The sequence below is a fragment of the Lissotriton vulgaris genome, chromosome 5 (assembly GCF_964263255.1).
Source record: "Lissotriton vulgaris chromosome 5, aLisVul1.2, whole genome shotgun sequence".
NCBI classification, from domain to species: Eukaryota; Metazoa; Chordata; class Amphibia; order Caudata; family Salamandridae; genus Lissotriton; species Lissotriton vulgaris.
Genome location: NC_141693.1, coordinates 1633905290 through 1633918498, shown reverse-complemented (window position 1 = coordinate 1633918498; position 13209 = coordinate 1633905290). Strand labels below are relative to the sequence as shown.

At 45.6% G+C, this 13209-nt stretch overlaps 1 protein-coding gene across 1 annotated transcript in view; it reads left to right on the top strand.

Annotated features, from left to right (window-relative positions):
- The window catches only part of LOC147716878 (long-chain fatty acid transport protein 2-like), a 378574-nt gene that overhangs the window by 258383 nt on the left and 106982 nt on the right, over nucleotides 1-13209 (top strand). The window contains exon 5 of the mRNA XM_086923779.1: nucleotides 5013-5207. Coding sequence (XP_086779905.1) covers nucleotides 5013-5207 — 195 coding nt within the window. The remainder of the gene's footprint in view (nucleotides 1-5012; nucleotides 5208-13209) is intronic.

The following is a 13209-nucleotide window of genomic DNA, read 5'->3' as shown; positions in this document are numbered from 1 at the left end:
ACACCTCTCATCAGCCCGGCTAGCTTGACTCCAAGTGGTGTGGAGTGCCTGGGACCCACGTCTGGGCATCCCCAGCGCACTTAGGGCGGCAATTGCAAAACCAACAATTGATGGACTGAATGTGGATCAATGTCACACACTCCCCCAGTCAAAAGATCTGGGCCCAAATCCATCGTTTTTTTGCACTCCACACCACCCTGGGTTAGACAATGGCGATATGCAAATCAGCTCTGACCCTGTTGCCCCATGGGAACAGTCCAGTCCGAACTACAAAAGCCATGTCCTTCCCAGAACGGAATCAAGCATCCGAGGACCGGACCGGTTTCGAGGTAACACCTCTCATCAGCCCGGCTAGCTTGACTCCAAGTGGTGTGGAGTGCCTGGGACCCACGTCTGGGCATCCCCAGCGCACTTAGGGCGGCAATTGCAAAACCAACAATTGATGGACTGAATGTGGATCAATGTCACACACTCCCCCAGTCAAAAGATCTGGGCCCAAATCCATCGTTTTTTTGCACTCCACACCACCCTGGGTTAGACAATGGCAATATGCAAATCAGCTCTGACCCTGTTGCCCCATGGGAACAGTCCAGTCCGAACTACAAAAGCCATGTCCTTCCCAGAACGGAATCAAGCATCCGAGGACCGGACCGGTTTCGAGGTAACACCTCTCATCAGCCCGGCTAGCTTGACTCCAAGTGGTGTGGAGTGCCTGGGACCCACGTCTGGGCATCCCCAGCGCACTTAGGGCGGCAATTGCAAAACCAACAATTGATGGACTGAATGTGGATCAATGTCACACACTCCCCCAGTCAAAAGATCTGGGCCCAAATCCATCGTTTTTTTGCACTCCACACCACCCTGGGTTAGACAATGGCGATATGCAAATCAGCTCTGACCCTGTTGCCCCATGGGAACAGTCCAGTCCGAACTACAAAAGCCATGTCCTTCCCAGAACGGAATCAAGCATCCGAGGACCGGACCGGTTTCGAGGTAACACCTCTCATCAGCCCGGCTAGCTTGACTCCAAGTGGTGTGGAGTGCCTGGGACCCACGTCTGGGCATCCCCAGCGCACTTAGGGCGGCAATTGCAAAACCAACAATTGATGGACTGAATGTGGATCAATGTCACACACTCCCCCAGTCAAAAGATCTGGGCCCAAATCCATCGTTTTTTTGCACTCCACACCACCCTGGGTTAGACAATGGCGATATGCAAATCAGCTCTGACCCTGTTGCCCCATGGGAACAGTCCAGTCCGAACCACTGGAGGCAAGCTAGCCGGGCTGATGAGAGGTGTTACCTCGAAACCGGTCCGGTCCTCGGATGCTTGATTCCGTTCTGGGAAGTACATGGCTTTTGTAGTTTGGACTGGACTGTTCCCATGGGGCACAGGGTCAGAGCTGATTTGCATATCGCCATTGTCTAACCCAGGGTGGTGTGGAGTGCAAAAAAACGATGGATTTGGGCCCAGATCTTTGGACTGGGGTGAATGTGTGACATTGATCCACATTCGGTCCATCACCTGTTTTGTTTGCAAATACCGCCATAAGTGCGCTGGGGATGCTCAGACGTGGGTCCCAGGCACTCCACACCACTGGAGGCAAGCTAGCCGGGCTGATGAGAGGTGTTACCTCGAAACCGGTCCGGTCCTCGGATGCTTGATTCCGTTCTGGGAAGGACATGGCTTTTGTAGTTTGGACTGGACTGTTCCCATGGGGCACAGGGTCAGAGCTGATTTGCATATCGCCATTGTCTAACCCAGGGTGGTGTGGAGTGCAAAAAAACGATGGATTTGGGCCCAGATCTTTGGACTGGGGTGAATGTGTGACATTGATCCACATTCGGTCCATCACCTGTTTTGTTTGCAAATACCGCCATAAGTGCGCTGGGGATGCTCAGACGTGGGTCCCAGGCACTCCACACCACTGGAGGCAAGCTAGCCGGGCTGATGAGAGGTGTTACCTCGAAACCGGTCCGGTCCTCGGATGCTTGATTCCGTTCTGGGAAGGACATGGCTTTTGTAGTTTGGACTGGACTGTTCCCATGGGGCACAGGGTCAGAGCGGATTTGCATATCGCCATTGTCTAACCCAGGGTGGTGTGGAGTGCAAAAAACGATGGATTTGGGCCCAGATCTTTGGACTGGGGTGAATGTGTGACATTGATCCACATTCGGTCCATCACCTGTTTTGTTTGCAAATACCGCCATAAGTGCGCTGGGGATGCTCAGACGTGGGTCCCAGGCACTCCACACCACTGGAGGCAAGCTAGCCGGGCTGATGAGAGGTGTTACCTCGAAACCGGTCCGGTCCTCGGATGCTTGATTCCGTTCTGGGAAGGACATGGCTTTTGTAGTTTGGACTGGACTGTTCCCATGGGGCACAGGGTCAGAGCTGATTTGCATATCGCCATTGTCTAACCCAGGGTGGTGTGGAGTGCAAAAAAACGATGGATTTGGGCCCAGATCTTTGGACTGGGGTGAATGTGTGACATTGATCCACATTCGGTCCATCACCTGTTTTGTTTGCAAATACCGCCATAAGTGCGCTGGGGATGCTCAGACGTGGGTCCCAGGCACTCCACACCACTGGAGGCAAGCTAGCCGGGCTGATGAGAGATGTTACCTCGAAACCGGTCCGGTCCTCGGATGCTTGATTCCGTTCTGGGAAGGACATGGCTTTTGTAGTTTGGACTGGACTGTTCCCATGGGGCACAGGGTCAGAGCTGATTTGCGTATCGCCATTGTCTAACCCAGGGTGGTGTGGAGTGCAAAAAAACGATGGATTTGGGCCCAGATCTTTGGACTGGGGTGAATGTGTGACATTGATCCACATTCGGTCCATCACCTGTTTTGTTTGCAAATACCGCCATAAGTGCGCTGGAGATGTTCAGACGTGGGTCCCAGGCACTCCACACCACTGGAGGCAAGCTAGCCGGGCTGATGAGAGGTGTTACCTCGAAACCGGTCCGGTCCTCGGATGCTTGATTCCGTTCTGGGAAGGACATGGCTTTTGTAGTTTGGACTGGACTGTTCCCATGGGGCACAGGGTCAGAGCTGATTTGCATATCGCCATTGTCTAACCCAGGGTGGTGTGGAGTGCAAAAAAACGATGGATTTGGGCCCAGATCTTTGGACTGGGGTGAATGTGTGACATTGATCCACATTCAGTCCATCACCTGTTTTGTTTGCAAATACTGCCATAAGTGCGCTGGAGATGCTCAGACGTGGGTCCCAGGCACTCCACACCACTGGAGGCAAGCTAGCCGGGCTAATGAGAGGTGTTACCTCGAAACCAGTCCGGTCCTCGGATGCTTGATTCCGTTCTGGGAAGGACATGGCTTTTGTAGTTTGGACTGGACTGTTCCCATGGGGCACAGGGTCAGAGCTGATTTGCATATCGCCATTGTCTAACCCAGGGTGGTGTGGAGTGCAAAAAAACGATGGATTTGGGCCCAGATCTTTGGACTGGGGTGAATGTGTGACATTGATCCACATTCGGTCCATCACCTGTTTTGTTTGCAAATACCGCCATAAGTGCGCTGGGGATGCTCAGACGTGGGTCCCAGGCACTCCACACCACTGGAGGCAAGCTAGCCGGGCTGATGAGAGGTGTTACCTCGAAACCGGTCCGGTCCTCGGATGCTTGATTCCGTTCTGGGAAGGACATGGCTTTTGTAGTTTGGACTGGACTGTTCCCATGGGGCACAGGGTCAGAGCTGATTTGCATATCGCCATTGTCTAACCCAGGGTGGTGTGGAGTGCAAAAAAACGATGGATTTGGGCCCAGATCTTTGGACTGGGGTGAATGTGTGACATTGATCCACATTCGGTCCATCACCTGTTTTGTTTGCAAATACCGCCATAAGTGCGCTGGGGATGCTCAGACGTGGGTCCCAGGCACTCCACACCACTGGAGGAAAGCTAGTCGGGCTGATGAGAGGTGTTACCTCGAAACCGGTCCGGTCCTCGGATGCTTGATTCCGTTCTGGGAAGGACATGGCTTTTGTAGTTTGGACTGGACTGTTCCCATGGGGCACAGGGTCAGAGCTGATTTGCATATCGCCATTGTCTAACCAAGGGTGGTGTGGAGTGCAAAAAAACGATGGATTTGGGCCCAGATCTTTGGACTGGGGTGAATGTGTGACATTGATCCACATTCGGTCGATCACCTGTTTTGTTTGCAAATACCCCCAGTTACCTGGTAACACTGCTCTGCGAACTGTACAGACCCCGATCCAACGCCCCCAAGGTGGGAATTCACGTGCCCACGGATACTCTCCTTTCTCCCTTACGGTGCACGTTTACTGTATCCCAACCTGAAGACTTATCTGATTGATCTGTACTGTTTAATGGAGGAAATACCAAATTACACAAGTTTGTATACAGAAATGTTGCACGCACGGCTGACCATGGCTGAATGTTGACGCCACGCCAGCAGATGACCCACTCTGTACCCTGGTTCTATGATGCAACAATAAAAACAAATTTAAAAACAAAAAAATAGACGTAAAATAGTTCAGTGAGATAATATGATGGATACAAGTTAAAAACATACTAGTTCAGTTGATGAAAATCTCTGCAAAGAGGCATATATAGGTTTAAATCCTTGTGAAATAGCTCAGTGAGCGACACCAAACCTTGCCAAGTCATGTGTATAACCAGGAGATTTTAGGTTCCATTTCCAAGAAGACAGTTCATTGCATTTAGAAAACCTATAACAAATAGATTCATAGCAATATAACCAAATATTTTAGGAAGAGATAAAATTGTTGTTTTAAAGATATTTTGAATGAACTCTGATTTCTTGACTGACTATTAATAATTAAAATACCTGAGGCATTGGAACAAAAAACAGCTGTTGAGATGTAAATGTATGAGCATGACGAATGTTACTGATATCCTTTGATGCAGTGTTTTAATAAAAACAAGTTACAACAAATATGTTCATGAGTCAGACATGGCTTATTTAACACATCTTAGGCTGATCAATGTGGTGTTTTCATTTTCAGAAAAACAATGATCGCGAGCATTGTGTGAAGATCGCTTTTGGCAATGGTTGTAGACCTGAGGTCTGGCAAGAGTTTCTGGACAGATTTGGACCTATTCACATACATGAGTTCTATGGTGCAACAGAAGGAAACACAGCATTCCTCAATTACAGTGGAAAAGTTGGAGCTGTGGGTAGAGTTAACTTTTTACACAAGGTGAGAATTTATGGAATGAGAATAAGAATATGCTTTATTCGATTTTAGTCATTAAAACCACATAACATACAATGTATGGAACTGATCACACAAAGGCAATATATGTTGCTGAAAAAGATAATGATAGATATCATCATCTATGAATACATGCACAATGCTAGATTATTCTCTAGATAATTGAACATACAGGTGTAGCAAACTTGCATGATGAAGGTTAGTGGCTGGACGGTTGACCACTGGCTGAAAAAATTCAAGTGCTGGTAGTAGGAGATCATGAGACTCTGATCTGTGGAATTGTGCATTTCGGTCCTCATTGTTCGAATATTGCTCAGAGAGGTGGTTCTTAACTTATGATTTACATTTGATTCTCTCTTTCACCTTCAATATTGCCTTTCTTGTTTCCTATTGAATACCCTGAGGAAGATACCAGTATGTCTTATTCACAATGAACCACAATTAAAAACATAGCCTTGCTGGAATCCTGCTGAGATTACAGGCATTCCACTTATATTGGTCTTGCAAAATGCACTCTCTAGCAGATCCTGATTATTCAATTTTTCATGGTCAAACTCTTGACTGATTCCCCAAAGGGTGTTCCTGCCTCTCCCCTTTTGACACAATTAAACTGGCTACTTATGGCTCTTATGTACTGTCCTTCACAGAATGCATGCAAAGCCTCAGCAAGCTGAGATACAAGTCTTGTTGCCTCTTTGTGTTTGTCAGTGTGGCACACATTCAAAGAGCAGATGCTGCCCATTTCATCCAATTCAAAATTTAGTATACCCAGGCTACTTTGGTTTATTTATGCTTCATGTATTAGTGTGGAGACTGCAAGCGCACATCTGCCTTCCACCTCCCACCACTTATGGGGTGAACCAAGAGCTTTCCCACCACCAAAAATAAGTTCAAAGTGTTGAGTTTCAGTGTCCTAGAGCTTTCATGAACACCTCTAAGCAGTTCTTCATGCAGCAGCTCAACTTATCACCAATCATAGAAAGTTTGAGCATATTTCTCCTTCACTAAAAAAATAGTATTGATCCCCTCTCTCTGCCAGAACACATTCCAATGTTTCTTCTATGATCAGCAGAGTTTGCGGAGTTCCGCTACGTAACACTCAGCGCAGTGCAAAAAAAAGATTTCTGCCGCGCTACGGAGTGAGTTAGATAATGCTGTTCGCAGTGATTTTCAGTGCTGGGTGTTTGTCCGCACTGTGCAATCATCCCAAACGGCCCTTCCTTTATGCTGCTCGAGTAGATTGTTAACTCAAGCGGCAGCTTTTTCAACGCAAAAGGACAGTTTCTCAACGAGAGCGGTTGGGAGCAAATGCAACCACTCCCAATGAGAGAACAGACTGCCCGTGTTTTAGAAATGTTGTCGGGAGGTTGATTTTCCGCGCTCCCCAACTTCATGTTGACGAAAGCGAGCAAGGAAAATTCTCACCGGGAGGTGAATTTTCCTTGGGCACGCTCGCCAATTTGACGTTGACGACCACAAGCGAGGAAAAAACTCCACTCCGCGGACTGTGGAAAACTCTGCAAACTCCGCGAGCGGAGCAGAGTTCACCACCCAGGGTTAATATAAAGCACTTCACCTGAGAAACTTTAGAACCTGCCTCTAAACCAAATACATCTGTTGGCACCAGCAGTACTAGGAGCAGATCCCTTGTGAGGTTTTCAATATATGGATTTCCCCCACCTTTCCACTTTAGCATTGATCCTGCTCTAGTCCAACCTAGACAGGATTTGTTATGCTCCAGTGTATCTCCACTGAAATATTGTGTATTTTCTCCGTCAGTTTCCCCATAAAGATGTGTTTGTTATGTGTTTTTCACATATATTGTAATCATGCCTATCTGTCTTTATATCATCATCGTAGGAACGGAATGCACACCTTTCTTTGCCATGGTTTTTAAGTTAATACAATATGCTTCGTTGGTACGTGCAAACTTGGTAAACTCCCTTGCCCAGACGGCTTTGAGTAATAAATAACCTTCAAACAAGGGGCGTCATTACACCCCACCCAAATGCACAAATAGATGACGACAATGCTACGGGGCTGAGTTGGCAGGAAAATTGTACACAGTGGGCCAATTGGGAGGTGATATGGAAAGGTTAAAGGTCAAAGGAAAACAGCGAGCGTTAGGTTGTGATGGAAGACAACTAAGAAGGATGCTTTTAATATATTATGGCAGGTACGTGTAGAACCATCATGAAGAGATTTAGGTTGAGAACATTATGCAGTTAGCATCGTTAAAATGATAGATGAATGGATTATTGTATGAATAACGATGTTTGGAAGGTATTAACAAAACATGGAGGGCTTTGATAGCACAAAAACGTGAAACTTAGTATTTTGGTTCATGGTTATTTACGAGTGAAATAGGAGTGTAATCTAAACGTAGAGAAAGGTCAGTAAACACATGCATGTACTTGATGAAGACTCGAGGTTGAGACAGTGGCACGCTTTTGTACAAGGGGGACAATAGCATTTTTAACTTAGAGTGACATGTTTTGCGCAAATGACTGAGAAATTTGGGGGAAAGCCAAATGTTATACTACATGGTGACAACATGTTTCCTATGTTTGTTTACAGTGACCCCTGACGAAGGGCACTAATGCCCGAAATGCATTGGGTATCTTATCAATAAATGCTGCCTGCTATGAATATTGCTCTATTCGTGTTCTTTCAAGAAGTCCGGTTGGACACAGTTTGAACATCAGAAACTTGGGAAATGGCATTGACACCCCGTGTGTGGACTCAGATGTATTGGACAAAAACTTCGAGTGAAAGTCGTGTTTAAACAGTCTAAAAAGTGGTTACAATTATAGAAGATTTGGATTACAGTATCGCCAAAACGGCGCAACATAGCTGTGCATTTGGGTGGGGTGTAATGACGCCCCTTGTTTGAAGGTTATTTATCTGTCTTTATACCCACGTCAGCAGAGCATCTTGCTAGCATTTACAGCTAGATCCAATATTTAATATTAGCCTTGATTAAATAAAACAATTTAGGTGCTAGCAGTGGATTCAGACAATCAAGCATTTTATATGGGAAACAGAGTTTACATTGCATGCGATACATTGCATGCCTTTACATCGTGGTCATTACAATGATCACGTTGTTACATTGCGAACCATTACATTGCAAGTCGTTACTTGCGATGTAATGGTTCACGACGTAACAACGCGGTCGTTGTAATGACCGCGTTGTAATAGCATGTGATGTATCGCATTTATAGTAAAGAGATATATTCATTTTATACAGATACAAGCTGTCACTACTCCCAGTGGTACTTAATTGTTCGAACTTAAGAGGATTAAAAGTTGAGACAGCCATGTTGGGACTTACACTTATAACGTGGATTCAAGCACTGATCTCCATAGTGAGAGCGTGACCCAGGTATCTCTCTCATTAGCTAAACAAGGCTTCAGAAAACGCATTGTGCCAGTGATATTGGTCAACACTTGATAGACTTTGCTAGCCGCCTTACATAGGGAGAGGATGACTCTTACATAGGGAAAAATGAGATGGTCGATGACAAATGTAAATTTCCTGGCCAGAACTGCTTCTAGGTTTGTGGTTCTCCTCAAAAGAATTTATTTGAGCGTTACTGTAAACTGTGTGCTAGAGGTCTTGCAAATATGTAATAAAATATAAAGATATTTTTGGGGTAGATGGTGGTTTACCACAAGCAGATTCTGACATGCTTATTTGTACTTTCAACATGTTGAAAGCTTTAACACTCATAGGGATAAGCAAATAATTAGTTCTGCATGCCGTGTATTAGGCAGTAACACATTTCTCCCTCCCTTTCCCTCTTCTGAATTACTTGACTCAGCATATGTCACGTCCCAGTCTCGGGCTCCTTGACCTGGGCCAATTAGCCAACAGAAACTTATCAACTCCTTGACATTATGCCTAAGATAAGAGGACCAATGATAAGGATCGTATTCACTCGTTGGTTTATTGGTGCTGAGGAACAGATGTTTATTGAAACACAATTCAGTGAGTTGTCAGTGGAGTGGAGGCTTTGAGCAGTTAAATGAAGGAAAAATAAATTTGTAATATCTGGATGTTATTATCATTTTATTTGTTACTTTGTCTTTGCGGGGTGGGGCTGCCCTACTCTCAGAGCAGGGGAAGGAATGGTAGTACTCTGTAAAGTGTGCATGACTGTTTGACCAGGGCTCTCGGGCTGGCCAAACAGTCATGAGCATTTTGCATGTTCTCCATGCAGGCTGCATTACAGCTTGCATGGAGAACATGCCCAGGCCTAGACTCCCCATCTGAGCACTGAACCACGGTGCTCAGACCAATCTTACCACTGCATTGCTGCATTATGATTGGTCAAGGGAGCCTGGCTGCTTCCTCTTCCGGCTGGAGTGGGGAGACGGCGGCGAGGGACGACGCAAGGAGGTACGTTTTCTTTTTTTAATCTTTCCTCCCCTCTACTCCCCGCCCTCCCCGCCCCCCATCTGTGCCAGCTGCTACTGGAGAGTGGTGTAAAAGTTTGGAGGCGTATTAACATCACTCATCCATAGGCTAGTCCTGCAGGCAGCTAAGCAGTTCACAAAATCAAATGAGAGGGAGAACTGATGGGTGCACACTGTTCTTCCTGCCTAGGGAAGCCTACCTCTGTAGTATTTCTACTCCATGCACCCACGTCATATGATCTGAGGGGTCGCTTTACAATGCTAACTGTGCATAATAGAAACTTTGACTATCCAGGTGGGTAGGGGTGAGTCCTAATGGCAGAAAAGTCTGAATCCAGTGTGGAGTGTCATGTTATTAATGTATGTTTTGGTGGAAACTTGAGCTAGAATATCATCAAGTCAAAGTACTCTAATTCCTCCTAAGTAAACAGGTTTCTCTGAGGCATTCCTAGCTGGACCTTTATACCAGCAAATACTTCCTCAGAAAAGTAGTTAAAAAATACAAATTCCTATATAGAGATTTGGAGGTTTTAAGAAAAGCAGCTCCATTAAGAAAATGGAAGCTCAAAATGTAATGTAGTTTAATGGGGGTGTAGTTGTCTGTGACCTAAGCATTGTTTTAGCCCGAACAGGGATGGAGTGAGGTCAAATACTGATTGTTAGTTCACCCAGCAAAAAGGTTTTGAAGATCTAGAACTTACACACTTTTGCAATTAGGCAGGTTTGTCCCATTGAAACTATAAACATTCAGAAATAGATAACCCATACAGTTGACCAATGATAGGGCAAGATTAGTGATGGGTTTGCGACAAACCCCAGGCAAATGTTTTACTACAGATTGGAACATTTTCACTGGAGGTGATTGGAAACAGGGGGTTGAGCAGGGCTCCATAGGAAAGAGTGATACTTGTGTTCATGGCAAAATACTGCTAGTGGGACAAACCAGGAAACTGTTCAGCAGTTGAGCAGCTGAGTTTGCATCTTCTTCATATACATTTGGACTGTTCACATTACTCCAGAGATGGGCATTTTCAAAGCCTCATCTTTTACCAGGTCCATGGGTTTAAAATGTGAAAAAGGCTTCTTGCAATTTACTGTAAGGTCCAATGCCAAATGTGATACTGCAATTAATGTGTTGATTATCTTAGACTGCTTCTGTCCTCATACAGGTAGTACCTGGCCTGTTACTTTTGGGAGGACAAATTAGAGGAGGGTCAACCAATTTTCATATGGCTGAGTCCAAACTGAGGTGGCATGGTGGGCAAAATAACAATGGTTTAGGATGCAGCCCAAGTAATTGCCAGTGGCTAAGGTTAGTTCAAGCATTCCATTTATCACTTTTGCGTATACAATTACTAATGCCGTAATTGGGACGAGTATGCTGAGATGTGGGTTCCATGGAGACTGTGCCAGTGGAACCAAGGTATACCTCACTGATGAGGCCTAATACGGGGAAAACCGGTCTTGGGCTGCTTGTGTTCCAGTTCAGTGTGTATCTAGTCTGACAGTGCAGTTTGGGCTGTTTCGACTGGAGCACAGTCAAGATTGTTTTGGATATGGCTGTATCCAAACTGAGGTGGCATGACGTGCAAAATAACGATGGACTGGAATGTAACCCAAGCAATTATCAGTGGCAGAGATCAATTCAAACATTCGATCTATCACTTATTTGTATACTTCTTCGAAACCCTAAGTACCACTGAAGCAAGCTATGTCTGACTGATGAATCCTATTGAGGGGGAAAACGGACTTGGGTTGCTTGTGCTCCGTTTTAGGAGAGGACCTGCCCTGGCAGTTTCTGCGGTACTGTTCCCATCAGAGCAGGGTCAAGACTGATTTGCATATGGCTGGATCCAAACTGAGATGACATGGTGTTGAAAATAACAATAGACTGGGATGCAAGTTATTACCAGTGGCTGAGATTAATTCAAACATTCCATCCATCATTTTTTTGTAAACTCATGTGACGCCCTGAGTGGGATGGATCTAGTCAGATATGGGTCCTGTGCACACTGTGCCACTGGAACCAAGCTATACCCGACTGACGAGCCCTAGTAAGGCTGAAAACAGTCTTGGGTTGCGTGTGTTCTAGTTCGGTGAGTACCTGGTCTGGCAGCCCAGGCTGGGCTATTGCTACTGGAGCAGAGTCAGATTGATTTGGATATGCCTGGTTCCAAACTGAGGTGGTATGATGTGCAATGTAGACTGTGATGTGGTGCGAGTAACTATCAGTGGTTGAGATTCATTCATGCATTCCATCCATCACTTTTTTGTATCCTTCAGATTATCCTGGCAGACTGGTTAGTAGGGACACATGCACTCAACAGTCTTTAGAAAAATTTCAACATGCTCCTTCTTGTGGAGACCTGGATCCCTTTGTCCTTGTTGACCAGCAATATCCTACCTTTGCAGCTCTTGGCTTGGAGCAGGCTTCAGTTCTGGAGATTAGGTGCAAAGCTTAAAACACTGTGCACTGTGCAAAGTAGTCATCTTCGTCTTGTTTTGACCAGTGTATGCCTTTCAGAGGGCCGTGCAGCAAATGTTAAAGGGTTAGCACACATCTGATTAATGATGTTCCCTCTATGAGCCCAGCTACATTGAACACACCAGATAGATTTTGCCTCAGTGTGACCTGGTTCACATCAAACAATGGTGCCAAACTGTAAATTCACTCCTCAGTGTTTGTGCTACTTTCCCCCGGATTTGTCCTTCTACTGCTTAGATTTCATTACCTCCCTACCCAAATTCCTCTCAAGACGAACCCACTCCTGTCTCCATTGGATGAAAGAAAAAGCCCATCCTACCTGGACCCATTGCACACACCCATCCCATTCAGAGAAGGACATGTCACATCACAAGACACAAGAAGAATGATCACAATCTTAATTTTAACCTAACAGGTTCATTTGTGGTAGGGCAGAGGGAATACTTGTTTGGAAATGTCTGTGTATGGTGTGGGCCCAGAGAGTAGAGCTTTGAATTGTTTATATTGACACTGTCCTTAGATGTGCATTACCTTTGGAAGACTGTAATCGACAGACTGTAAGCGAAGACTGTAAGCACCTTCAGATGTGTCCTTGCTTGTCTGGTGCATTATTAAAACCACAGCAGTGGCACTAATGTGCAGGTGTAGGTCTCTATAGCCACACTTTCTACATGGTACCCCAAAACATGGCATTGACTAAAGCATTCCACCGTTGATTTTTGTGTTCAAGAATGAAGGTCCCAACACATGTGTTCTATCCCTGCCATTGTAAATTGTTCCTTTCTCCTTACTAGCAGAGTCTCGGAGGTCCCTCAATCTAAGGAACTCTCCCAAATGTAGATTCAGTGCTCCCCATAGATCCCATAAGTGCACTCTAGCATTTGCAAGACCCTTATTTGAATTATTCACCCTATACTCGAGAGGGGTTTTTCCCCAAACCAATTTTCCATAATGGTGGTATTGCAGAAAAAAGCACACAGTGAGATTACTTTCACACAGTTTTATTTGCAGCACGCATGGAGGCATTAATGACAACCCACCACCTCAGGTCCTCTGTACCACCATCCAACGCAAGCAATGCAC